Source organism: Alosa sapidissima, chromosome 23 (assembly GCF_018492685.1).
Source record: "Alosa sapidissima isolate fAloSap1 chromosome 23, fAloSap1.pri, whole genome shotgun sequence".
NCBI lineage: Eukaryota > Metazoa > Chordata > Actinopteri > Clupeiformes > Clupeidae > Alosa > Alosa sapidissima.
This window is the reverse complement of record NC_055979.1, coordinates 4,061,560-4,089,110: the sequence shown is the minus strand read 5'-3', so window position 1 is coordinate 4,089,110 and position 27,551 is coordinate 4,061,560. Positions and strand designations below refer to the sequence as shown.

The window sequence follows — 27,551 nt, the reverse complement described above, 5'->3', positions numbered from 1 at the left end:
TGCGCAAGTTTACGTAGACTGACGTAAATACACTTTGGGAAAAACTCCTCCTCCCTTTGGTGCAAATTATCGTCGTGGCTAACAGGAGTTGTTCAGATCTACAGTCGTGAAACTACGAGTACGTTAGTATAGCGCGGGAATGATGCCAAAAACCTCCCTTCCTACCATCCGGTGGATCCATCAAACGTCATGTCAAACGCCTACCAGCACGTTCATTGCTTTATCATGCAACAACAAATGTGTAGCTACCTCTCCGGAGGTTTTGTTTTTGGTGCATTTTGTCTGTTTGTCTAAAATCTAAGACAGTAGAAAATTATGTTTAAAGACTTAATTAAATTAAAAACATAATTTTCTACTGTCTTAGATTTTAGTTTCACATTGCAAGTAACGCTTAACATGACCAATAGGGCTACAAATTGTGGTTAATTAGTGTCGAGTTGTCGACAGCATATTGCGAGTAGGCCTAGTTGTGAACTTTAATCGTAGCCTATAGCCAAATTGAAGTAAATGCGAATTTATGATAAGCCTGTCAGTTCGACTGGCGACCCACAGTTGGATAAGCAGGTCCCCCGAACAGTCTGCATTGCTACACTGAGGGTTTCTCTGTCTGCTGATGTTTTGCTCAAAGGTCCAGGCGGTCCACATATAGCCTTCATGCCATTTCAGCTGAAAACACTTTTCATTTGTTAGCCTATTATAAACGTATTTATTAGTGTCAACATTACAGTATTTAGGCTATGTTAATCTCAAGCCACTCTAAGAAATGGCCGTAGGTCTACTTTTAGAGTAAAGCACAGCAAAATCTATTCAAATTGCAGTCCGAGGGCTATTGTCCAAAACGTTGTTAAACTTAGCCTATAGGCTAGGATACATAATCACATATTTGGAGATTTGAAGTGGGCTCATATGCTTCCATAACGTATTGATGTAAGAAAGAGAAAATGTGGTAAGGCCAGCCTATGGCATTTCTCATATCTCGCAGATAATTGGTTGTCCTGTTTTGCCGATGGTTATAACGCATAATAGTTTGAGCAACAATAGCAATAGCTTGTCACTAATAACGACACAAATAGACGAATGAATGTTCATTTAATGAAGTTTCAACATTGTGCAGTGTTCCTACATGTATTCATGTTCCAACACAAGCCTACATGTATCCATCATGTTCCAACAGAATAAGTACATGTTGCAACAATTCTGGGCACATGTTGGATACGTGTAATTTCATGTAGGCTGCTTATAAAAAGGAAATTATTCTGATACATGTAAGTAAGGCGGGTGGTATGACGTTCGGTTGGTCGATCCGTTGGTTTATCAGATGGACGGTCGGAAGGTTTTAGGCACGATTCCCGCGCCATACGTTTGAGGGTATAATCGTTTCACAGTGAAAGGACTGGACATTGGTGTTTTCATCTGTAACTGTGTTATGGATGACGATTGTGTTACAGATGTGCCTAGAATTTAATGAGTGGTAACCACAGTTATCTTAGGTCTTGGGTCTTCCCCCAGATTGAGCTTCATCGCTTGACTCCTCCTACTGGTTGCTCCTGCCCCACCACGCTCTGTCACGGTTGGTCGTCCACCTCTCGGCTTCACAGCAGAGCTTCTCCCTTCCCTCGCCGGAGCTCTGAGCGTCGGAATAGATACAGAACACAGCCATGGCAGAAAACGCCGGCTTGGAGAACCACCGCATTAAGAGCTTTAAAAACAAGGGGCGAGATGTTGAGGTAAGTGAAGACAATTTGTGGCCGTGATGAACTGACTTGGATTGGTAGATTTATAGGAAGAGGATTTTTAACAAGTGTGTGCTCGGATGCTATCTGGCTACAATATGAGAAACCCTGATTCCGGAACACACTCCACCACCACCACCAGCAGCTGCCACCATCATGCGGAGCGGGTGCGGCCTACCTGGAGGCCTTCTTTAATCGAAGTGATCTAACGTTAGAATTAGTTAGCTGCCTTTCTTAAGTCGGTTTGCACATGTAGCTGATAACGTTAAGCCACCATCGGTCATAATCATCCCCAGGTTTACCGAAAGAGGGGTTTCGGATGTGTTCAAAATAGTCAGCTGCAGTATTTTTACGTTAACTCAAACTGCAGCCTCTCGGACAGTTAGCAATTTAGTTAGCTAGCTAACGTGAGTTAAGTGTGGTATTTGCAAGGCCACTTGTTTAGTCAGCGATATGTTCTGTGAACCTTCATAATGTTGAAGTTATCCACAGTGACCAATTTGACATTATGGTATTAAGACATCTATTTGCTGAAAGTGTAATGTACACAGCCAGCTGTAATTTGTGTGTTCACATCACGTTCCTTATTGATGGGCAGCTAATGCTGGCAAGCTAACTAGGATTACAGCAGTAACGTTATAGCCTTAGCATGTGTGTCTAGCTAAATAACCTCCTTTATCATTCGTTAACACCCTAAAGAGCCTAACGTTAGTGCTAGATGAAAAGTAAGATCATAGACACAGCCAAACATGTATACTGTGTGGAATACCTTTCGGTGTTGATGGCTGTACAAAGTGCTTTTAGAAACTACTGTCTGTCTTTCTCCATGTTTAAAAAAATCTGGGTTACTTGTGCTAACATCTAAAAATTGTAATCGCCGTGTTGCTATGGAGCGTTAGCTAATGCCACCTCGCAAACCAGTTAGCTTGGTGTCTGACCCATAACGACTTCGGTTACGTTTGCTAAAGCTATCATGTGTAGTTGTTGAGCCAGGCTCTGCCTAACAAACAATCTAATTTTGTATGTAACTTAGTGATAGACATGTCACTGTATCTAGCCAATGGCTGTGTTTCATAAATATGTTGGCTGAAGTAACATTAGGTAACGTTAACGCTATATTTCTCATCGACATCATAAACTTGTCTTTTTTCGACAGCCAACGTTAACGTAATAACTTATTAGCCTAAGCTAAGATGTGTGATGATAGTACTGTAACATATGATCATATAAGTTAGCTAACTTTAATTTATCACATGCCATAGCCACTGAGAGACATTCTCTCAACATGGATTTAGCGTTTGCGTGTTAATTCTTGACATAACGCTAGTCTAGTCATGTAATCTAACGTTAACATTAACGTTAGTTAGCACAAGCTATCTTCTTTTAGCGTTAGCTCTTATGGCTAACGCTAACGTTATAGCAGCTTGTATGATGTTCCGACCGGTCAATCTTTTGCGAATTTATCACTTGCTGAGAAGACATTTAATACGTTATTTCACACGTTAATTTAGTATATGTATCTTTGTCCCAAATATCCCAAACCATTTGCGTCTCATCAAAGAATGAGGACATGTATAAATCACCGAGGAGTGGTGTTTGATGCCTGATGGAAGGAGCCGCAGTGTCCACCATAGAGAAACAACTCGGATTCTGCCCATTTCACATTAGTAGGATGGAAATATATTTTGATGAAATACAAGCCAAGTTTCATATTCAAAGTAAGCCACATTTATGTGTAATGCGCCAGAAGTCTTAGTTTATGGCACCTCAGGGGGAAAATAACATTTTAGAAAAGTCCAGAATGTCAGTTAACGTATTCATTGGTAACTCAAAAACGTTATGTTTGGCATATTTTATATTTCTACGTTAGAATTCTAGTGGACAGTGTAACTTGAGGTGAAGCTTATGGTTGTCCTGATGCAAGTTCTCCCAGCTTTAGTAGCATGACCCAGATATGCCCTAATATTACACATCTTTGCCTGAATGTAATGGCACCTTCTTTTAGATATTTATGTTAATGGTGTGTTTTGTGTAAAACACCTGACTGACTAACCCCTGACAGTTCATCAGATTGATGGCTCAGGTATATTGGAGCAGTTGTCTTGGGTATCACATGAAAATCCCTTGAACCAGCACAAAAGCCATTCAGCAGCTAAGAGTCTTTTGATTCCTGATCATTCAGATAACTGGAATTAGGTTGAACCACAGTTGGCGACACCTCCGATAACATAAGTATGCCCACTGTGTGTGTGTGTGTGTGTGTGTGTGTGTGTGTGTGTGTAAATATGCGTGTGAGTTAGATTGGCTGACTGAAATTGAGTCAGAGCGATTACAGGTAAGTAAATAACACGTAAAAGGTCAGGGGATAACATTGCTATCAAGTTAGGTGCACAGGGTGTTATGGGAGCTTCAGCATCCATATAGATCACTAAAGGTATTGTGGCTGTACCCTTACTATTAAAACTCTCTTTGTGATATGGAGCACTCAAGCTCCATATCTCAATGTGTCCCCGTTCTTGGGAGGATGGGGGGTGGGAAAAGAGGCTGAAGTTTGTTTGGTGTGCGCTATATTGGGCAATGTTGATTGGGAGGGGTCTAGGTTTTCATGGTGGTTGTTTTGGGGCAGTGTGACTTGCACATGGCCTGGAACACACAGGGGCACCAGACGGAGCCAGCAGCTCCGCTGCAAGTTATTCCAAGAATCTTAAGGGGCCAGACTCAGGTTTCTGGCCCAGCAGCGGGCCTCTGGGCTGGGGTAGCAGTCCCGGGGGCTCAGCCGGCTTACGGAGCTCTGCCTCGAGGGTGTCTGGCCCTCTGGATGGACTTTAGTCAGTCAGGGCAGAGCTTAGCACAGTTGGCGAGAGGGCTAGCAGCACGCCTACAGAGGGATTGCGGAGTTATTTGGGATTACCGAAGCGCTCACTTGCAGTCAGATAGTAGTGCAGTATTGATGTGCAGTACTTTAATTTAGATTCAGGCTACGTTTATACGGTGACGATGAAAAGAGAAGACGCAGAAGTGGCGTCTCGTCTTCATTTTTTTATTCACGTTTAGACAAGCATTCTCAGGGGGAAATCTTTGTTTATATGAAGACGCAAGAGTATGTGATATTCGATTGGATATGCATTCCAGACCGCTGGGTGGTGGAGTGATAGAACCCCGATACGTCACTCGCAGACATTCTAATTTGACAGTTTAGAGATGGCTTAGCCGTTTAGACAGAGACGCAACCCGGGTCGTCTTCAAAACTCTACACTTTGGAAGGAGTCTTCAGATTTTTGCGTCTTCAAGCCCCGATGGCGGGGTCGCCGTGTAAACGAAAGGCCCTTATGATAAAATATTTTGTCGTCTTCCTTCGCAATCGTTCTCGTATAAACGGCCCCTAAGTATATTGTGTGTGTGTGTGTGAGAGTTGTGGAAGTGAGGCAGTCTGTCTCTGCATGGGTGTTGAATCTTTAGGCACCAGAGCCTCGCTGTGCAGGAAATGCCCCTGAAATGCTGGTTTTACAACCTGACGATGGATCTCATCCTGTGTTCAAATGCAGACACCATTTATTACACATGATTAGCACTCATTAATATGGTTACACACACACACTTGTCTTCCCAGCAGTCCCAAGCTGTTGTCCCTATGTGCTTGCTGTGATGCAATCCATCTCCTTTACTCTTCTTTATACACAGCAGTGCTGTGCACATAATCATGACTAAACACATCTGTATCCAAGATTAGCAATGCACACACACACACACACCTCTACTCTGATTAATATGTTTATAAACACTGCACATTCTCACAGAGAAGTAATCTCCGTTTATTGCTGCATGCATGATCTACACCAAGGGCAGCTGCCGTGAAACAAATGCCTTCGAGAGAATCAGTAAGCTGACACATAATGTACCACACTGATGCGTCCTTAACATCCCTTCATTCAAAAGGCTTCTCATCAGAACTTTGTTTGAACACTTTGTGTTCTCCTGCGGATGGTACAGTAAGCCCCTCGTAGTATGCCTGGTAAGTGGTGGGGTTCCTCCCTCATGGTAACCAAGTGGCTCCCTCCTTCCTCAGCCCTCCTCTAACCCCTCCACCCCCTGGCATAGGTGATATTTTTCTCCTCTATCTGGTTGCGTAAAGGCCGTTTGCAGCTCCTGCTGAAATAAGAACCCGGCCGCTCCATCACAAGGTCTAATCCGATCCAGCCACACTGGGCCCTCTACCCCGCTTCCTCCAGCTCTCGTGCAAAGCTCTGGATGCTGTGTGTGTGTGTGTGTGTGTGTGTGTCCTCGTGCACGCTCGTATGTACGTACGTGTTCTGGTTGCACATGGGCTGTGTAGTGTTCAAGGCTGGCTTAAGCCCATGATAGAATTTAGCCATTTTTGACTTGTTGCCACACACACACACACACACACACACACACACACACACAGACAGACATACAAGAGGCCATGCATATTGCACTCTTCTGTGTGTCCTGTCACTGTCCTATTATGTAACTCCATAAAACACCTCTTTTCAGTAACTAGTCACTGTGCTATGTTCTTTCGTGTGTGGATACATGATCACAACATGCACTAGTGTGCAGAATGTAACTGAGTGACAGCTGGTCTCTATGGTTGCCCTAGCGACAGCGGCTCATGTCTTTGTTCTTGGTGGTGGCCAGGCATCCCCAGTGCAGGCCATTTGTTCCTGCTGGTTCTTGGTTGCTGTGCGGCTCTAGGTTCCAGTAGGATATTTTGATGGACATGGTTGAGGGTTTTTTCCTGGGGTTATGAATATGTTTGTGTATAAAGACTGAATCTGTGTATAATTATTATAGGCTAATTATTGTATTGGATTTTGGAGGTTAACTTTTTCTGTTTTACTCTTTTTCAGACAATGCGAAGACACCGTAATGAAGTGACAGTAGAATTGAGAAAGGTAAGTGGCCCAAGTATATGTGTGTGTGTTATTGTGAAAGATGTGTGTATAAGTTTTGGTGATGCACATGATGCTGTGATTGCTGTCGACCAGCCTGTCAGATTTTGTTTAGTTTCACCTTAAAAAAACTTTTCAAAGAAAAACCCAAACCGGACTTTGCCACTCTGCTGCCAGTTTGCATATGATGCATATTTGTACAGATTTTCTGTGAGGAACAAACCAGATGTGTCATTAGTTTCCTGACTAGCCTAGAATGTGTTGCACTGGAGTCTTTTATCTGCACACAACACTAACAGAGAAAGTAGTCAAACAGGACCAGTATAGAGTAACATGTGACGAGAGGCCCCCCCCCCCCCCCCACACACACACACACACACCACACACACACACACACACACACACACACACACACCCATCACACCCTCCCCCTAGTTTCAGCTCACCCAGTTTGTGCCCTGATGACTTCCTGCTGCTTTTGTGACGGGCAGAGATGGAGATGTGACTCCAGTTCAGAGGGCCTCCTTTGTTGAGAAGGTTCTCTTGGGTCCCTCATCCTGCCACTCTCTGTGAGACTGCACTATCTGCACTGTGGTCGTGTCCTATGGCTCAGCAAGTGAGCTGCACTGGATATGGAATGTTGAAGTGAATAGATGTTGCAAGACCACTTGACCATTGAACATATAGTGACATGCTTACAGTTGCTGAGCGTTGAACTTGGTTTAACACGAGGCTCATCAATGTCAGTTTGATGTATCCTAGCAACATTTTAGGCCTTGTCACCAATCAAAGCAATACAATTCTTTATATAGGCGAGATATTTCTGTCTGTTGCATATAAATGAGGACCGATATTTCACATCACATCATTCAGCAGTGAGATAGAACTTCATTAAATAATATGGCCTGAGCGCTGCTCCCTCGTTATTTCCAGTGTGATGTGGTGCACGTGTTAGCATGTGTAAATCAGTAGCTGTGTTAGAGGGAGCGGGTGATTGATAAGGATGGAGAGATGGAGGCCAGGCTTGTTAGAGTGTTGTGTGGCTCTCTGATGGTCTGCAGGGCTGCAGTGTGTGGGCGGCTTGGTGTGCGAGCGTGGGAGGGAAGCCGAGCATTCTGCGACTGTGGAGGACCAAGCAGGGGCAGAAGCATTTTAATCTCGCCTGCTACTTTGCCTGCAGCACCGCAGGACACCGTGGTCCGACAGCAGTTAGTGTTGCTCGCTGCTCACATCAAACGCCAGTGGCGGGAATAATGGCGAAATGTTATGTTCAACACACACACACACACACCGCACACACACACAAGCAGTCATGCACACACTGGGCCGTCTGAGCATCGGAGGCTGCTCTACTTCAAATGGAGGCTGTTGCCATGCCAGTTCCTCTTTTGTGTGTGAGTAATTTCCACTGGCTTTTGCACTGGCCACGGGGCAACATTTCTGGTCTCTGTCCACTTTACTCCCTTAGACCCCTCCCATCTGAGTCACACTCACCCTTGACCCTATGTGGCAAACACTGGACACTGGTCACTTTTGAGCTTTGCACTTGATGCACTTCCCCTGCTCTCCACTGCAGACCAGTGGTGGCATAACACCATGGATTTGGTCACCAAGTGATCTATCACACAGTTCTGAGGTGTGAATGTGTAATGTGTTTATTTCAAGACAGTCATCATGATATGGTAATTGAGCTGTGAGCTCCCCACACCAGCAAGTTGACCATCTGGATGTGCTCTGCTGTGCTCTGCTGTGTTCTGCGAGTCTTTCAACTTGTTTTTCTGAAAATGCGCATGCTAACTGTAATGCTAATTTGCCACTGTGGTCAGTATCATCCAAGCTCTTAGGCGTACCCATCCACAAAACCCAGCTCACACTAGCATTATGCCTGCATCAGGTGAGGATTACAGAAAGGCCAGTTTAGGCTGGCACTGTCCCAAGACAACATCAGACTGGCAAGACTCAACAGCCAGACCAGGTAAAGTGGACAATGCCCAAATCTCATCTCAGACAGACATTCCATCAACCTAAAATCAGCCTATCTGCGCGTAGCTTTCAAAGTGGTGCTTCATTGAATCTCTGGCTCTGTGGATCTCCCAAGCAGCAGTTTTTGATTGGGCCCCAATTGGGTTGAAGACATCAGTGGCCAGATCGGGTAACCCAAATTAAACCAGACATTTCACAGATTTTTAAATCATCCTTAAATCATCTTACCTTGGCCTAGCTTTCAAACTAGCTTAAACATTCCATCTGTATCTAATGCCTCACCCTTGTGTGATTGTTTCTGCCATGATGGCTGAAGGAGAAGCAGAGTGTGTATGCTGGGCCCCCCTGTCGGCTTGAATCTCAGCTCCCACTATTGTTCCACTGGTGGGTCCGCAGCCCTGAGTGGTGTAGCTGCATGTGATGCATGGTGCCGTGTGTCCAGCGGAATGGCCTCTGACTTGGCTCAGTGAGGCTGTGCAGTGATTGCAGAGTGGGTTGGCTCCATGCACAATGGGGCTGGGGCTGACGCACACAGAGCCAGAGTGAGTTGATGAAGGGGAGGAAGTTCGGCCGGGGCTGACTGGATCTGGGTCACCCCTTCTACCCCTCACACACACACACACACACACACACACACACACACACACACACACACACTCAGTCTTAGCCCCCGTCAGAAGGGTCCTGGCTGTACCCCAGCAACTCTAGCTGAAGGGTTTCCCTCCCTCCCCTGAGCTGGCTCCCAGCCAATCAGGTCACCTCTTGCACAGGCATCACAAGCTGCCGCCAGGGACTGTACACCACCGCACAGGTACACATCTGCTCTGCCACAGCCTTCCACCTGTCACTCACAGCCCCATGACCAATCCGGAGCCCTGACTCTGGCAGGCTGATGGAGGAACTTTGGCACTTAGCTGGGTCCAGTTATGTCTCTGATTGTGGCATTGCTCCAGTTTGGCTGGTGTGGTTCAGCAAGGGGCCTGGATGGGAGGGAACTTTGTGCTGTATAGGTCCAGGGAACTTTGGGTCTTTGTCAGTGACACAGCAGTGCTGGCCTTATTTGGCTGTCAGACACACAGGCTTACATGAGCAAAGAGGTTGGGATAGGGGGCTAGAGAGAGAGAGAGCGCGAGGGAGGGGGGGAAGAAAATAGATAGAGAGAGAAGCACATTCCTCCCTGCACACATTCCTCTTGAGTCAGTCGTCCCGCATTTGTTTTCCTCTTCTTTTCTTCTTGTTTTTTTCAGTGCTCTTTCTCTCCCTGTCAGCTGACTCATGCTCTGTATGTGTGCATGTCTGAATCCACCCTTAACACTCACACACACACACACAGTGGTTTTCATTGCAGTGCTGACATTTAGCAGTTGTTAAGACTGGGCTAGTTTGGCCTGTCTGGCATCAATGTGACATCACTGCATTGGGTTGCTGGTGGGACTCTCCCTCCCCCTGTTTCTGCTGTTTGGGTGTCAGACACCGACTTCACTGCCGCTCCAACGAAAGCAGAAGTCTGGCTCTTCATCTATCTTTTCTCCTAGAGCAGTGGCAGCCTTGGGTTTCTAAGTAATGTTGTGGTGTAATGTGCGTGCGTGCGTCTGTCTGTCTGTGTCTGTGTCTGTGCGTCCTAATGTAAATTGTTTTTTTATTGCAGAACAAACGAGATGAGCACCTGCTGAAGAAGCGCAACGTTCCTCAGGAGGAGAGCCTCGAGGACTCAGACGTCGACTCAGACTTCAAAGGGGTGAGGGAACGCATACACACACACCCAACCATTCACACCCAAATTGTCACTTATGTCTGGATGGGATTTCCTGTTTTTGCCTTGTGTGTTGTGCTGCAGTCTCACTTAAAAATGTCTGACTGAGATTGGAATAGTCTGTGTGGTCTAAACGCAGTTCTTTTCTGCTTTTTCTATTTCAGCAAAATGTAACACTAGATGCCATCCTACAGGTCAGCAAAGCTCTCTCTTCACACTTTTGCATTGTGTGTTTGTGTGTTTGTGAGTGTGTCCGTGTGAAAGGAGAGTTGTGGATGACCAGTTGAGGGTGAAGGGCAATGCACAGTGACCACTGTAGGGCAGATGCTTATGTGTGTGTATATGCATGTGCGTGGGTGTTTTCTCACTTTCCATGCTGTATGCAGTTGTTCATTTTTGCTTTTCTTCTGCTCCCTGTGGTTTCTAGAACGCAACCAGTGACAATGCAGTAGTACAGCTCAGTGCAGTGCAGGCCGCCAGGTAAGATGCCCAAAGCACCCACTCTCAGAGTGCCACCGCTTTCACACTATATGTTCCCCATCACAAGGAATGACCCATATGCTTTCTCAGTTAAGATGACTTATATGTTTTTATGCATTTACTGACTGACCTCAAGTGCAGTATTGTTTACCTATGTCCAAAAGATGTTTTTTTTTGAGGCTGCCTGCTTTCAACGTGGTGCCATTCTGGCTTTCCTTCCTCTGCAGAAAATTACTCTCCAGTGATAGAAACCCGCCCATTGATGACTTGATCAAATCTGGAATCCTCCCCATTCTAGTAAAATGCCTGGAAAGGGATGACAAGTGAGTATGCAGAATGAGATCGGCCTTGCTTTGTGTGTGTGTGTGTGTGTGTGTGTGTGTGTGTGTGTAAATACGAGAGTGTGTGTGTGTGTGTCTGTCTGTCCAAATGCGAGGGTGGTTGAGTGTATTCATATGAAGGAGTGAGAAAGGAGCAACGAAGCCCCTTAAGTGGCAGCCCGTCCTCCTGCAGGCCTGATGCTCTCTGACTCTCTCTATACTCTTCTCTTAATCTCTCTTGCCCTCCTTCATTCTCTCTCTTTCTCTCTCTCTCCCCCACACTCAAACTCTGTCTTTCTTGCCCTCCTTCCTTCTCTCTTTTTCTTTGTCTCTCTCTCTCGCCCTACTTCCTTCTCTCTTTCTTTACCCCTCACTCAAACTCTTTTCTCTCCCTCCTTCTCTCTCTCATTCCTTTCCCTCCTCTCTCTCCCTCTGACCTCCTCTGCATGACTGCTTCAGTGAGAGCGCGGGAGCTGTGGTTCTGCCCTGCTGCTCTGGCAGCCCTGCAGTCGTCCCTCACACACCGACACGGAGAGCGAGAGTGTGAAGGATAGGGTGAGAGAGAGAGAGTGAAGGATAGAGAGAGAGAGCGAGAGAGAGAGTGAAGGATAGGGTGAGAGCGAGAGAGAGAGTGAAGGATACGGTGAGGGAGAGAGAGAGCGAGAGACCAACCGAGAGAGAGTGAAGGATAGGGAGAGAGAGAGATAGAGAGCGTGAGTGAGTGAAGGATAGGGTGAGAGAGAGCGTGAGTGAAGGATAGGGTGAGTGAGAGAGAGAGAGAGAGAGACAGAGAGTGAGAGAGTGAAGGATAGGCTGAGAGAGAGAGTGCGTGTGTGTATGGGGGCTGGTGGTGGGGGAGAAAGAGGAGGGACTCCTGTGGCCTGAGCTGGGCCCAGTGACGTGAGAAAAGGGAGATTTCTGTTTTGACGCAGTTGCCAAAGGCCCCTGTGACTAATCCAGCAGGCAGTGGAGGTGGGAGGAGGGAGGAGGAGGAGGCAGGACGTAGCTGAAGAAAAGGGCTCGAGTGCCAAGAACAGTGGACTTGAGCTCTCAGACATTGCTGAAATGCCTCATTCCTCAACCAAAAAAAATGGCATCAACGTTTAACAAGCCTCTGCTCATATAAAGCTGCCTCTGTTTGTTATGAGAAGGAGCTGTTGGCCACTTAAGGCAGTCTCAGCCTGGCTCTCACAAGAATCTGGATTAAAAAATGTCACCATGTTGTCTGTCCATATCGGAGTTAGAAAGATGGGAGTGGAAAGGCCTGCCCAGCACTGCTGTTATCTTTTGGCTGTTTACAGAATTTTCAAGAACTGGTCTTGCTAATGCTGGTCTTTGTTTAGCTTACGCTGGTCTTAGTTCAGATATTGCTCGCCTGGATTTGGCCCATTGTGATCTAGTTAGGTTGAATAAGTGTAGCATTCTTCTTTGAGTGTATATTTGAACAGACCTGTCCAGCCTTCACTATTGTTTGTCTGGGTGTCAGTTGTGTAAACCCCTATACTGGTTATGGTGGTTAGGGTTGGAATGGGAGAAGGTCATTATTGGGGGTAGCACAATAGCACTTTCTTGCCCCGTACCGATATAAGAACCTTGAGTATCTCCGATACCAATCTGATCTGTCTTCCCCTCTATTTAAACCACATTGCCAGGCTCCCTAATGCTAAGTAGGGGAAAGATTTCTGTTTGACTTCTGTCATTCTGTTTGTAATTGTTTGATGCTAGCTATAGTGTGAAGTTTGTGACGTTCTGCCTTCATGGCATGTTCTTCCGCGTATATTTATGAGAACTTTATCTTTGTGGATTGGATCAGATTGCTATTGTGTTATTGTCCTGTATCCAGTTGAGTAATTTTGGCAGATATCGGACTGATACTGATGCTGAATATCGGTTGGCACACCCCTAGTAATCATGAGTAATCGTGATGATTAGTCATATCGTTATGCTCTGAGCTGTTATGCTCCTTAGTGTGTGTGTGTGTGTGTGTGTGTGTGGACTTTTTGAAGTCTCTCTCTCTTTTGCGATACACACACACACACACACACTGCTTGGAAGTGGGGGGGGGGGTGTATTCTAGTTAAACCAATATTAATCCTGGATGGAGGTGTGTGTGTGTTGGTTGATTATTAGTCTTTGGTCCTTCGGGAGTCTGGTCTGAAAGCCTTTCTGACCACCTGCTCTCTCTGCAGTCCCTCGTTGCAGTTCGAGGCAGCCTGGGCCCTGACCAACATCGCATCCGGCACATCCGCACAGACCCAGGCCGTGGTCAAGTCCAGTAAGTGTATGTATGTGTGTGTGTGTCAGTCTGTGAAGGGGACGGGGGATCAGTGTTGGTAACCGTTACTCTTGTTACTGACAATGCGAATGATCGATAGAGAGATTGTCCCTCAGCTGGTTTAATAAAATGTCACTGGAGGGAAGCAAGCATTAGTCTTCTGTTGTTTTTTTTCTCTCTATTTGCTAGTGATGATTCTTTTTGAGTAGTTAGGGATGCCATGGTAGAGTGAGCCTACGCTTCAGTGGGGACATTAGAACACTGTTTTTTCCATCATGTAATTAAATTCTGAGTCTGTAACCACCAGGTGCAGCTGTGATTCTATTAGCGTTCTTACTGCTGTTATTAGCACGTACCATTTGGTTTGAGAATGTACCATGTACCTAATAGTAACTATGTTTATCATCTTACTGTCCTATCATCCTTGTGTGTGTGTGTGTGTGTGTGTGTGTCCTTGCGTGTGCACGTGTACAGATGCAGTTCCCCTGTTTCTGCGGCTGCTCCACTCTCCCCACCAGAACGTGTGTGAACAGGCCGTGTGGGCGCTCGGTAACATCATCGGTGAGTAGTGACTCCAGATGAGTCATTCAGATCTACACCATGCAGCTGTGTGTGTGCGAGTGTGTGTGTGTGGTAACAGAGATTATAGAGAGCTGGCAGATTCTAACTCCTGGTTCAACAAAAAACAGTGCAGTTTTATTTTGTGTCTCGGATGATTGCAGTCAGTCGTGATTGTGCACAGGCACCATGATCACATCTTGCACAGAGGTTGCAGGAATGCACCATCAGAACTGTGTAGATGTGAGGGCACTTGTTCTAGACCTAGTCAGACTTATACTCCTAATGAGTGTCTAGGCTCTCCGCTAACAAACTATATGGCACTGAACTGGCAGAAATCATATGGATGCAATGCTGTGTTATTAATCTGCCTTACAAGACTAGTGACCACACACACACAGGACCACAGTGGTCACAACAGCCTGTGGACATCTATCCTCTGTACTACTGAGAAATAGTTTTGGTTTGCCCAGGCAGTCAAGTGATTCAGTAGAGGTGGATGCTGTGTGAATGTCTGATTCTCTGGTCTTTTCTTGCTTTGCCTGGAGCTGCCTGGATAATAAGCAGCCTGACTGATGCAGGCTCATTTCAGAGAGGTTGTGCTCTAACAAATGAAATAACACTTCCTTTTTTTTTTTTTTTGTTCACTCTTCTTCCTTCCTTCCTTGCTTCCTCTCTCGCTCCATCAGGTGATGGCCCTCAGTGTAGAGATTACGTCATCTCTCTGGGCGTGGTCAAGCCGCTGCTGTCCTTCATCAATCCCTCGATTCCCATCACCTTCCTGCGGAATGTCACCTGGGTCATTGTCAACCTGTGCAGGAACAAGGATCCTCCGCCACCCATGGAGACCGTCCAGGAGGTGTGTGTGTGTGTGTGTGTGTGTGCGCATGGATTCTTGACTGGCTGCCCTGTGACTTTAGTTTGGCGTGTGTGTCTGTGTGCACGTGTTGTCTGGTCTAGAGAAGCAGCCCCTTGACTGTCGGCCAGAGTAATGTGGTGCCAGAGGTACCAGAGGCTAGTGGCCTGCTGGTGTTTTGTGTAATTAAAGCTCTGAGTTATGGCCATTCTCAGATGAGAAATATGCTGCAGGAGACTTTCCACCTGCCTCAGCTCTTACTGATGCTGTTGCCAGACGTGCACGCGCGCGCGCACGCACTCACGCACTCACTCACTCACTTTAGAGCTCAACCTTGGTACTTGCTCTCTACTGCTGTTACAGGATGCACAGAGATTCATGTGCACTCACACTCGTACACACCACCACTATCAGAATCTGTCCTCTCAGTCAGTTTGTTTGCAGATGCTTGACACACGCACACACACACACATGGAAGGCGTGCGCACACACACACAATCAGCACCAGCTGTTACATAGATCCCTACTGTGCACCTGCTGGGTAATTATTAATCTGTGCCTCACACAAGCGTGCATAGTCTTGCTTGTGTTATCAGAGTGACCAATGGAATTGCAGTCTTAGGCTTGGCCATACTGAGCAAGTGGTTGTGTGCTTGTGTGTGTGGTTTTCAATCAGTCAATGTATTTAAGAGGGAGATTGGAAGATTTAGTGTGTGTGTGTGTGTGAGAGAGAGAGCGAGCGAAAGGGAGAGGGAGAGGCTCCATAATTCTGCTTTGTCATACCTGCCTCTGCCTGTGGGCATGCTGTACTTCAGCAGTGCTACTTGATGGGATAGCTCTCTGAAGCATGTTAGGGTAGTTCTAGGAATGTGCCTCATTGTGTGTCCATTCATGAGGCAGGTATTCCCTATGGGTTTTCCATAAATCTGTGCAAAGACTTGTGTGAGGGAAGTAACTAAAACTTGTAGAATTAAATGATTGTGTTGACTTTTTACATTCACAGAAGATCTGCCCTTCACCTTACATACATCATTCAGATCAGTATCCTAGAACATTCCGGTTCCCTGTGGCTGTGGATTAAAGCGTCTGCTAAATTCCACTCACCTACCTGACCTGACCTGACCTTTCTCTCTGTTTGTTTTCTGACTCTGTCTTTCAGATCCTGCCAGCCCTTTGTGTCCTAATATACCACACTGATATAAATGTAAGTTTACCTTTGTTTTATGGGTTATTACTCTAATGTGTTGTGCTTATATGGCACAGTTATCCAATGTGAATAGTTAGCTGTCAATCATTTTCAGTCTCTCCACCCACCATTGCAATTGAAGAAATAAATATGCATACTTACATATGTGTGTGTGTGTGTGTGTCATGTAGATCCTGGTGGACACCGTCTGGGCGCTCTCCTACCTGACAGATGGAGGCAATGAGCAGATTCAGATGGTCATTGACTCGGGGGTCGTGCCCTTCCTGGTCCCGCTGCTCAGCCACCAGGAGGTCAAAGTTCAGGTAGGATAAATATACCCCTACACCAAAATACACTTGCAGATGCACATGCCTGCGTTTTATGCGTACCCTCGGCCTCTAGGGAATCCCAAGATCCTCATCAAGTTCTCAGAGGCAGATAGGCCAAGGCCAGTGTTGTTAAGTGTTGACACTCAAATGTAGCTTTAAATACTACATCAAGAATGCTCTATCTCTTGTGTTTGTCAACTTAAGTTTTGGTCTTATTTCTTTAATGGTACACAGTATCTCTCTGTTCCCCCTTCTTCCATTAATGCTCTTCCCACCCTCTCCTTCCTGCTTGTGTCATTTCCTGTAGACGGCTGCCCTGAGGGCGGTGGGGAACATCGTCACGGGGACAGACGAGCAGACACAGGTGGTTCTGAACTGTGACGTCCTCTCACATTTCCCCAACCTTCTCACACACCCAAAAGAGAAGATCAACAAGGTTTGTGTGTGTGTGTGTGTGTGTGTGTGTGTGTGTGTGTGTGAAGAAAGGAATTCTCCTATCAAAACCATACAGAATTCCAGTGATGCTTTTCAAATAAGAAACACTCACCCATTCACTTAATGTGTGTGTGTGGGTGTGGTCTGCAGGAGGCGGTGTGGTTCCTCTCCAACATCACCGCGGGCAACCAGCAGCAGGTCCAGGCAGTGATCGATGCCGGGCTCATCCCCATGATCATTCACCAGCTGGCCAAGGTGAGGCGCTCTCCCTCCCTCTATTCTCTTGAATTTCCCCTGGGGATCAATGAAGTATCTATCTATCTATTCCACCCACCCCACAAACACCTTCTGCCCCTAAAGCTGCAATCAAACTAAAAACAAGGCTGTAGTGTAGTGATGGGCAAATGAAGCTTTGGTGAACCACTAAACCACAGCAGTGTGAAGCTAGCAACACTAATGAAAAAATCCAATATGGCTGCCACATGTAGATTTTTCAACATAAAAGTCCTTACCCAAACCAGTATATGAAACCAAAAATATTGGTTTGCTAAGGACTTTTATGTTGAAAAATGTATGTGTGGTGGCCATCTTTTTGCTTTTCAGCTAGTGTCACAAGGTTCACACTGCTGTGGTTCAGTGGTTCACCAAAGCTTCATTTGCCCATCACTACTGTAGTGCTACACGGGGACAGTCCGGCCTCAGTGCTAAGTGATGATTTAAGTTTGCTTTGTCCTTTTGGCTGGGCTTGTAGTAGCCATTGCATTGTGTTAAGTCTTGACCTGATGTTGTACGCTATTCTGACATTCATGAGTGTTGCGTTGTGTTCTGAAAGGGAAATCTCTGGCCACCATAGCACTGGTTTGCCCCCAGAGTCGTAGCAAACGATAGCAATGTGTCTGCCATTGCTGCTACTGCTGCCCAGTGCCGTGCCACTGTCATGTCTGCTGTGCCACCTTTTCTGCCAAACACTCACACCTGTTCCTCTCACCTCTGCTCTCATTCTCTCTCTCTCTCTGCCTACCGTGCTTCTTCTTTACCCATTGTTCTCTCACCACACTCTCTCTCTATCTCACCCCCCCCCCCCCCCCTCCCTCTCTCTCTGTCGACATCCCTCTTGCCCACTCCTCATGCGATTGCATGTGGCACCGGAGCCAGGCAGCCATGCCAGTGCCTCCCCACTTTTTCACACTCTGCCAGGGGCCAGGCCCTCATGTCAGCTGCTCACACTGTTGGCCGCAGCTGCTCGTACACAAATCTTCTGTGATGGAGGGAAGGGAGATGCTGCATGTGATGTGTCTTCATTGCGTGTGTGTGTGCGTCTGTTGAACAGGGCGACTTTGGTACACAGAAAGAAGCCGCCTGGGCTATCAGCAATCTGACAATAAGTGGCAGAAAGGACCAGGTGGGTGACTTGGCTTTTTCTCACACACATCTACCTCGCACGTTCTCTCGCTGTCACATTTTTGACCATTGGCAAGTTTTTTTTTTTTTTTTTTAACTGTTAAAGAATACACAATTGATGGCAATTCTTAAATAAGTTCAAAAAGGACTTCTGCTCTCAAAGAGAATTAATCTGTTGGGTGACCGGTATTTTAAGAGCCTCAACATCTGTGGACAGACCCTTTATGAACTGACTGAATGCCATGTGCTGTTGTCACACTGAGAGCAATGCTGCCTAGTATTCAGTTTTCACACACAGCCAAGGAGTAGTGCTAACAGTGTTTTGCCACTCAAAGCACATTCTAACATTAATGACTGCTTGCAGAAGATTCACATTGTCAAACCAAAATGGGTTAGAAAATTGGCATTTGTGTCCTTGGCGGGCATAGCTATATTAAACAACAAAAACTGGGATTACTGTGTTAACACAACTGAGCAACCTTTGCAGTTGTGCTTTTATGATGTGTCCTCTGATTTTAATGGCTTGACTTGATTGTGTGTTGGTGTTGTGCACTATGATTGGCAGGTGGAGTACCTTGTCCAGCAGAATGTGATCCCGCCCTTCTGTAACCTGCTGTCGGTGAAGGACTCGCAGGTGGTGCAGGTGGTGTTGGACGGCCTCAAGAACATCCTCATCATGGCTGGAGATGAGGCCAGCACCATCACAGACATAATCGAGGAGTGTGGAGGTACCAACAGGACCACCAGCATGCCATAAAAATGGAGGGTTAATAGAACCAATGGAGAACCAATAGAGCCAATGGAGGGTTAATAGAACCACAGAACAACACAAGAGGGTCACAGAGTTCATCAGCGGAACAGAATAATATGTTTATCAGCTATTGCTGATGTTTCTGCTCTGTGTTGATTGGATTGCACAGTTTAATTTGGTCTTAGGCTACAGGCAGCTCATTTGGTTCTGGGTTGATGCTGAAACATGATTTCAAAATATGTATTGTTGTCTGTTGTTCAGGTTTGGAGAGGATTGAACATCTCCAGCAGCATGAAAATGAAGACATCTACAAACTGGCGTTTGAGATCATCGATCAGTACTTCTCAGGAGACGATGTGAGTAGCTCTATACTGCACCCCAGGAAGAGCACTACCCTGTTAAACACAATGACTCCTATCCCCACAATGCTGAAAATGTATATGGCATGTGTGTTAACTCAGTCTAATGCTGAGTAGGTAGAACAGGTAGCTCTGGGTACCAGATAGTGTCCTCGTCCTCTGACCAAATGCTCTTGTGTCTGTCCAGATCGATGAAGACCCAAGCCTCATCCCCGACGCTACTCAGGGAGGAACCTTCAACTTTGACCCCGCCCCTAACCTGCAGACTAAGGAGTTCAAGTTCTAGGTGAGCGCGTGTTTGGGTGGGTGTGGCCTGCTCCTCATTCCGGCCCCGCCCCGCCCCCAAGACATGGCGCCAACACACCAGATCTACTGGACACATACACACACATGCAGACATACACACACGCACTGAAGGATCAGCCTCTTCACCACCCATCCTCTCTGATGCTTCTGAACGAAGGAACGCAAAAAAAAAAAACGAAACAGAAACCGACCACAGACTAAAAAATGATCACCACCCGCCTCCTCTGTCACTGCAGTTGCCAAAAAGTTGCTCTTTTTCCTTTTTTTTTTCTTCACTGTTCTCTCTCTCTCACACACACACACACTCACTCACTCACTCACTCACTCTTTCTCTCTCTCTCTCTCTCTCATGTAGACTGGAGTCAGAGTCAAACAATGTGCATGAAAGTTAACACACAGACACACACACAGACACACAAAGAAGAAATGTGTGATCAAACCAGGCCTCATGTTCTTGAGGGATGGACTTGTGTGAAATCCTCACTTTGAAGAAGGCAGGGATTCCCTCCCCTCTCATCAGACGGTCACCCTCCTCCCTCACCCCCACCCCACCTCAACATATGAAACCTCTGTGCACAGTGTCCCAAGAGGCCAGACCCCCATAACCCAGCCTTGAGAGGTACAGGCCTACACTTCCCTGAATTCCTTTGGGGCTCTGCTCTCAGGCTGGGGAAGGAGGTTCCCTCCACACCCCTCTTGGACACCAGATTTTTTTTTTTTGGTCCAAATCTAATGGAGTCATCATGAAAACTACAAATGAACCATGGATGTTGCGTTCAAAAGGAAAATAATGAAAGGAAAAGACAACACACCACACTTGAACAGAGGAGATCATTTTCTTTCAAAGCGTTGTCATCTGTTCTGATTTTGAACACACAAACATGAACATAAACATAAACAGCCTGACTCATGCACACAGGATGGAAGTGAACTCTGTGAGATCGACGCCTGGTGGTAGCCCACCCCACCCCACCCCCCCGTCACCTCTCCCTCTGGGGCCAGGGAGCCCCACCCTAACCCCTCACCTGCCCAGAACCACCACACTGCTCCACACCTACCACTGCTGAGTCTGCTGGAGCACCAGGACCCCACCCACCCAGAAACCCTTGCCCCCCACCACCACCACCCTTCCTGTCTGGACCTGCACTGAAAAGAGCCCCTCAGCTGAAGACTGACCCTTCCTCTCACAGACACATACACACCATTTGTTTAGTGTCCCCCCCCCCCCCCCTTCGCTTAGAGGGAGCTCAACTCTCTGCTGTTCATTGTAAGGGCAAAAGAGAGAGAGAGTGGCTCAAACACAAGAGTTTGCTGCAGCAGTTGGATTTATCGGAAATACATTATTTTATTTTTTGTTTTAGTATAAGTTTTTTTTTTTTTAGTCTGGAGTGGCAACAGTGACTGCCCCACCACCCTTTTCTCTCTCTCTTCCAACCCCCGAATCCTCTGCACATCCCCTGCAGTTACCCCTCAACCCCCCCCCAACCACCACCACCCTTCTCTATTACCTGTGGTTAGTGGAACTGCAGTATGTGTCACTGCGCTGTGGAGGAACCCATTCCCGTCGGCAGGGTTCCGCTTTTATTTTTCTTTCGCTTTTTTTATTTTCAATTCTGACATTTTATTTGCCACAGACCTAATTGTACAAACAAACAAAAAAAAACAAAAAAATGAAACTTAAACATAACTATCCAACTTTCTGCTCACGTAAGGTCTTTTATGAAGCCGCTGCTGCACCTACTAGTCTTTTGGTTGGGACACTTGCAGGCGCTAACCTTGTTTTACTGATGTCTGCAGTCACCAGGAATGCTGGTGTAACATGCATATTTGTGATGACAGAACGCTGTTCTTTGGACATGGGCTTTCTCACTGTTTGTGACTGGACATTTTCTTTGTTTTCCCTGTGCATTCACTTTGTAAAGGGATTTGAAAAAAAAAACGATCTATATATAAATATATAAATATACATTTGGACTAATGTAGTAATGTTTTGGCTGTGAACTACTGAACGAGAGCTGGAGAAACAGCCAGAGCCTCTTGGAATAGCCATTTCTAATTGATGAACAAAAACTCCTAGCAGGTGTACCTTCCTGACAAATATCTAGACACATAGTAAAGAGCCACTTTAAAGGTAAGATTTTTTCTTTTTTGTCTTGTATCAGAAACGGATACAAGCTTATGCTTGTTGCAAGATTTTACTTGCTAAAGAGAAAAAAAAAAACATAAATATGAAAAAGCGACAGATAGCATTTTGGCCTCTGATTGTTTATATCTTTTTATAAATTTTAGAATCAATTTCTCTTTAAGGTGGCTCATTGTCTCTTTTCAACTCCTGTGCATATTAAAGAAAAGAATGAGTTGAAATTCATTGTGCCTTTTGTTTTTCATTTCTGAGCAACGATTTAACCAAGATGTCTCTTAGTTAACCACTCGAGCTTAGCAGTGCTTTGAGACCCTGCAAGGGTGTGATTGGGTGTGGCGTCTCCTTGGTGATTGAGTGTGGGGGGGCTGATCACAGCTACTCTTCCAGGCTTTACTATGTGCTATGGAGTTTTACTCTATTCTCATTCTATTGGCTGACTTGTATTTGACTCCTCCCTTCATTTCCTCCCCACTCCACCCTCTCATGCTCATTGCCATGGCCACCGTACCATAACTCAAGAACCATCTCACTCATGCTCACACATCATTAAACCCTTTCCATCCCATAACCATAACCATCACAGCCATCTTCACCACCATCATATGGTTTCCATAGTCATCAGTCAACCCCCCCTCCCCAGGACATACTCTGTATCGATGATCCTAACCAAAATAAACTTGCTGTTAGCCATCGGCTCTGGACCCTTCTCCTCTGATTGACCTCTTTCAGTCTACCCCTAAATCTCTTCATTTCTCCTACTCTGATTTGTGTTCCTCCCAATCCCCTCCCTCTTTTCTTTGCCGTCTCCCAACCCTTTTCAGATATGTATTTTGTCTTTCTCCCTTTGGATTTCTTGGCCTCTTACTCTAAATCTCTTTATCTTTTATTTCTTGTGTGTGAGTGAGTGAACGAATGTGTCGTTTCTGCATTGATTTACTTACTTGTATAAATGTAATTTAAGTTTTAAATAATTCTCAGTGACACCATTTGGTCAGACTCTTGGTACTAACACTAGTATTGTTACATAGAGAAACTCTTTAAAGCTTTATATACAAATGTACCCTGCCCTATAGGTGTGCTGTTGATGGTGAGTGTTGAGGATGGAATTCTATCTCGGTCAAAACAAGTCAACATTAACCCACCCTGTCAGACACTTTGCCCTACTAGTGGTTTCTTAGCCCAGGGGTTCCCAAACTTTTCCACAACAAGGCCCCCCAAATACCACTAGGTTCTGGCCAAGGACCCCCTTGATGTTTTATTAATAAACCCATCGACAATACTACGGCAAATGTAAAAATACGTTAAGCTAATCTAATAATTATTTTAGCCACAACCACATCGCGATGGAGCATACAGTGTGTAAAAATTTTATTTGGGGCTTTCTGCTATATGAGAGCCATCACTCTACTATTATTCCCAGTCATTATCATGGGAAATATGTTCAGATATGCGTCACATTATTATAACGGCATTGTATAACAACCCTCATAGTATATTTTAAATGTTTCAAATGTATTTATTTCTTGCTTTTATTTTTCCCTCCAACTTACTGAGGCTCCCCAGGGGGCCCCGGCCCCCACTTTGAAAACCACTGTCTTTGCCAATACAAGGCTTGACTGGTACATTCTGATGTTGAGTGGACGTTGAACATAACAGTTAGCCTAACTGATATTTTGAAGGCATTGTCCTGGCTTGAATCCAATAAAAGGTTGTAGGTAATTAGGAGCATAAGGTTTACCTGAACCTGGGGTAGGGTTATGAAATATAATTTATGGTACCCTGTTTGTAGGTGTTCAAGTATCTGCTATGCTTTAACTTTGAAGAAAAGTGTAACGTAGTCTTGTATACCCATAGAACCTCATCAGATATGTCCTGGGTTGCGACAGTTTAAATTGCGGGTAATCTATTTTGAGCAACTCTGTAGACGATCTGAAGTAGGCCATAGTAGTGTGATGAAATATCGCGAGTGTCAAAACTCTTTGGCGCCAAATGTTCAACACTGCCTCTGTTTTTTGGATTGGAGACGTCTGAGCATGGGCGGGACCAGAAGTGGAGAGATTTTGCAGGGAGCCAATCGCTGCTGGTAGGTGCGGCTGGAGGAGGTAAGGCAGCCTTTGTAAAATACAATTAGTCTATGAACAAATCTTAATGCAGCTTCCATTTGTAACGGCGTAGACTCCACAATGACTGAAGCGATACAGTCAGACTCCCCTGTGCTATTTACGCAAGTCACTGTATATTCTCTCTTGGCATGCGCTGCGCAGTTTGCTGCAGGATACCTGTTTGCACAAATATGGGGCAAAAAGTGTTCAGTCACTGACCGATGGGTTCTTGTGTGGTTGTTCTACGACGCAATTGTCCACATCACTTTGGTAAGTTCGAGGAATAAGCTACACAATGTTTTTTTAAATGACTATTTTTGTTGTCATTAAGTCTTTTGCATCGCCTTAACTCAGGAGGGACCATTTGTGTACATGTCCCTCGTTGGAACCGTGGCGACCTCAGACAACATCCTTGCTGAGTTGTGTGAGTAGGCCACATTGAAGCTGACCGACAGTGCGATTATAGGCCTATTACATAACGTGTAACAGTATTAGATGCGGCAACTGGCGTTATTGTATCTGTTCAAATAGAATGCATGAGTTTACCAATGAAGACATCTAGTGGATATAATTGGAATTGTCCAAATCTAAATGGGGACATAAATAATCTTTCCCATGGAGATAATGGTTTTCATCCCAATACAACAAACAACAGTTTGTGGTTTTGATGCAAATTCAGTGGTGTGTTTTGTATTTTTTTCTTATTTAAGGGAAGGAATATGGGAAAGCAGATTCACGCTGGCTGCATTCAGATCCCACCATTGTGTCCCTGGAGCTGCTGACGGTGGTGCTGGACGGCTTTCTAGCTCTGCTGTTGGTTTACGCTATAGTGAGGGATAAGCACTACCGGTAAACTATCCCATATTAGAGCCATTTGAATGCACAGACACACATGGTTTACCTGTGTCGCGTCAGAGGGTTATTGGTATCGGTCTTAACTGCTGCAATCATTGTGACTATTGGCAGTCAGAGCTTAAAGGTGCAGTCGGCGACCGTAAACGATTTCAAACCCATAGCATTTTTTGTCACATTCAAGGAACAGCATCTCACAATCCTCCTATAGCTGCCCATCCCTGAAAAAGTCTACTGAAAAAAAAACAAACTCTGATCTCTAGGCAGTTGGAAGTTTTTCTGGGAATAATGAAGGGAGGGGTGAGCTACCTTTGGTGTGTTTTGTTAGGTCCTTGATTAAAATATAATATAATTTACATTGTTTTGTACACAAGCATCTGATAAGAAATTGAAATATAAACATCAATAAATGCAATGCCATGCCCAATCGCTGACTGCACCTCCAGTAAGGCTCATATGACTTCCTTTGCATATCTGACCCACTGAATGTCTGTCGTTTATTACTTTAGGCTTACTAATAGGTTATGACACATACCTATTTTTTAACCTGAATGATGGAAATATTGTATGACTTCTGCAACCTGCATTTGTTTGCTTCTGGTAAACAGGCACTTCATCCAGATCACCCTGTGCGTGTGTGAACTCTATGGGGGTTGGATGACCTTTTGTCCGGACTGGTTAATGGGAAGTCCCAGCTTGAACACCAGCAACTGGCTCTACCTGTGGGTGTACCTAGTGTTCTTTAACGGGGTGTGGGTAGTGGTGCCCGGCCTCCTGCTCTGGCAGTCCTGGCACGCACTCCAGAGTGCCCACCATCTTCTGGGAGACGACTCACGGAAGAAGAAATGACCCCTTCAGTCAACTACATTTAATTTACTCCCCCAGACATCAAATTAGTTAAGCTGAAATGATTGTGGGATACATGTTTGATAAATGGGAGGACCAGTGATAAATTCACCGGGCTCATTTCACAGATACTTTTCTTATGGGTGTATTCAACAATAGACACGTACAAATATTATTGGTTGGTAATCACTTATACACCATAACACATCTGTGCGTGCAGGCACACACACACACACACACGTCTCTTACATGCAAGAAGCATCTAATTTTGTTTTACGTAGTACAAGTTAGGTTTTATTTTTTATTCCTGTCAAACATATTGTGAATTAGTAAGGATTGCCTACATACTTTCAATAAATTAATCTTCTTGTCCTGTGATGTTATTGTACTTAGTGTTACTGTTGAAGAGAGGTATTGTACATGTCTGTGTACAGCAAGGTCATGGCGTTTTGATTCACAGAAAAAAGTCACTTTGTCAGTCATCAAAGGACGTTATCTTCGTCCATTCAGCAAACTTCACAAGAGTGTAGGTATAAACTGTTATGTTTATGTTCATGATCTCTTCAATCGTATTCTCATCTTTTTTTTTTTCAGTCCGATGAGAAACAACACTCACCTTCAGATTGAGCAAGCATGGCCCTCTTTGACCAGCAGTCTGAACTGCCCCACCTAATCTGTATCCAGCTCAACTCTTCCTGATAAGTTTGGCCAACGACAGGAAAGCCTGCTGGAGCCCTAGACCCTTCACAGCACTGCAGCCCTGGATCTCCCAGGTCCGCTCTTTGTAGCTGGGAAGGTCCAGCTGATTAGACACCTCTCGGATGGTCATGGAGTTGGGCAGGTCCTTCTTATTGGCTAAAACCATAAGTGGCACGTCTTTCATATTCGCATCAGACAGAATTTTCTTGAGAGCCTTCTGGGCCTCTCCCATGCGCTTCCGGTCACTGCTGTCCACCACAAACACCAGAGCCTTACAGCCTTCCATATAGTATTTCCAGTTGGTCCGCATGGTACTCTGTCCTCCTATGTCCCACACAGTCATGGATGTCTTTTTGTCCAGATCCAGGGTCCCCACATTAAAGCCCACTGTGGGGGAGGTCTCCATAATGACTCCCTGCAGGAGATGGAATAGCAAGGTGGACTTACCCGCTGAGTCCAGGCCCATTAGCAGTACTTGGACTGGTTTCTGTTGGTTCCTGGTTAGTCCTAGGCCCATGGTGAGCTGATCTTGAATATGACCGAGAGCGGATTCCTCTGTTGACCAGAACAGCTATAACCTCAAGCACAGAGCTCGCCTTTGCTTTGCATATACAAGAGAGCTTGTGAGAGAGGTACTGATAACCTTGTGTGGCTGTTTGTTTTTCAAACACGATGCAAAGCAGAAGACAGACTGTTTCACAGAGCTACACTGTTGTCCACACATATAAGAGATACTCAGGGGCTGGTCTTCCCCTCTGAACCATCACGTGACTGACAAACTTGTCCTTTCACATTCCTTACATAGGAGTGCCAACTGTTGAGGAGGCTTGTAGGTAACCTCCCTCTTCATTTCAGATTATATAGATTCACACAGATTCACAGTACAAATAAGAATAATACAAAGTATGGTACATGGTATATTATTACATCAGGAAGTAGCCTGCGAACCTCTGGGCCTATAAATATTAACTCATGTCACCAGACTGGTGGTGAGTGAACTTGAAAATACAAACATGACCTCACCTGACAGATTGTCTAGTGGTCTCGGATCACGTGTGTAACTAAAACAGTTCTACAGTTAATTGTTCTAACAATTATGCAGCCGGGAAGCCGGGAAGAACAACATAGGTCTGCAATGGTGGTATTGCCAGTAGCCCTATTTGAATCCGATGGATGCATATGATTACAGGCCTAGTTGTGGGTTAGCTTCTACTGTGGACAGCCAATTTAAACTTCAGCTGATAAGTAATGGCATGTCATAAACATAATCG

At 45.4% G+C, this 27,551-nt stretch overlaps 3 protein-coding genes across 6 annotated transcripts; 2 read left to right on the top strand and 1 right to left on the bottom strand.

Annotated features, from left to right (window-relative positions):
* The first annotated feature begins 1,587 nt into the window (after positions 1–1,587).
* kpna3 (karyopherin alpha 3 (importin alpha 4)) lies at positions 1,588–22,006 on the top strand. 4 transcript variants are annotated; one of them, XM_042081577.1, is made up of 18 exons: positions 1,588–1,727; positions 6,605–6,649; positions 10,278–10,367; positions 10,547–10,576; positions 10,810–10,862; positions 11,090–11,185; positions 13,372–13,463; positions 13,932–14,018; positions 14,705–14,874; positions 16,031–16,075; positions 16,249–16,380; positions 16,694–16,822; positions 16,972–17,076; positions 18,152–18,223; positions 18,788–18,950; positions 19,235–19,329; positions 19,520–19,618; positions 19,994–22,006. In XM_042081577.1, the coding sequence occupies exons 1-17, from the start codon at positions 1,659–1,661 to the stop codon at positions 19,616–19,618; spliced, it is 1,572 nt and encodes a 523-aa protein (XP_041937511.1). In that variant the 5' UTR covers positions 1,588–1,658; the 3' UTR covers positions 19,994–22,006. The 4 variants fall into 4 exon arrangements, with proteins under 4 accessions (XP_041937511.1, XP_041937512.1, XP_041937514.1 ...); XM_042081580.1 differs by lacking the exon at positions 1,588–1,727 and adding exons at positions 2,666–2,834; positions 3,295–3,451 and having other exon boundaries at positions 19,520–22,006; XM_042081578.1 differs by having other exon boundaries at positions 13,372–13,457; positions 19,520–22,006.
* Positions 22,007–23,731: 1,725 nt separating this feature from the next.
* Positions 23,732–25,959, top strand: ebpl (EBP like). Its single transcript, XM_042081609.1, has 4 exons — positions 23,732–24,153; positions 24,238–24,307; positions 24,594–24,732; positions 25,344–25,959. The coding sequence occupies exons 1-4, from the start codon at positions 23,965–23,967 to the stop codon at positions 25,582–25,584; spliced, it is 639 nt and encodes a 212-aa protein (XP_041937543.1). The 5' UTR covers positions 23,732–23,964; the 3' UTR covers positions 25,585–25,959.
* Positions 25,960–26,151: 192 nt separating this feature from the next.
* arl11 (ADP-ribosylation factor-like 11) lies at positions 26,152–26,966 on the bottom strand. Its single transcript, XM_042081612.1, has one exon. It carries the CDS (start codon positions 26,795–26,797, stop codon positions 26,267–26,269), a length of 531 nt encoding a protein of 176 aa, XP_041937546.1. The 5' UTR covers positions 26,798–26,966; the 3' UTR covers positions 26,152–26,266.
* Between the last annotated feature and the right edge of the window lie 585 nt (positions 26,967–27,551).

Excerpts from the sequence above, each read along its gene's own strand:
- kpna3 (XM_042081577.1), top strand. The coding sequence starts at position 1,659 with ATGGCAGAAAACGCCGGCTTGGAGAACCACCGCATTAAGAGCTTTAAA. Across the intron at positions 16,381-16,693 it reads ACCAGGAGGTCAAAGTTCAG|ACGGCTGCCCTGAGGGCGGT; the intron begins GTAGGATAAATA and ends CATTTCCTGTAG. Across the intron at positions 17,077-18,151 it reads TCATTCACCAGCTGGCCAAG|GGCGACTTTGGTACACAGAA; the intron begins GTGAGGCGCTCT and ends TCTGTTGAACAG.
- ebpl (XM_042081609.1), top strand. The coding sequence starts at position 23,965 with ATGACTGAAGCGATACAGTCAGACTCCCCTGTGCTATTTACGCAAGTC. Across the intron at positions 24,154-24,237 it reads CAATTGTCCACATCACTTTG|GAGGGACCATTTGTGTACAT; the intron begins GTAAGTTCGAGG and ends GCCTTAACTCAG. Across the intron at positions 24,308-24,593 it reads CAACATCCTTGCTGAGTTGT|GGAAGGAATATGGGAAAGCA; the intron begins GTGAGTAGGCCA and ends TTCTTATTTAAG.
- arl11 (XM_042081612.1), bottom strand. The coding sequence starts at position 26,797 with ATGGGCCTAGGACTAACCAGGAACCAACAGAAACCAGTCCAAGTACTG.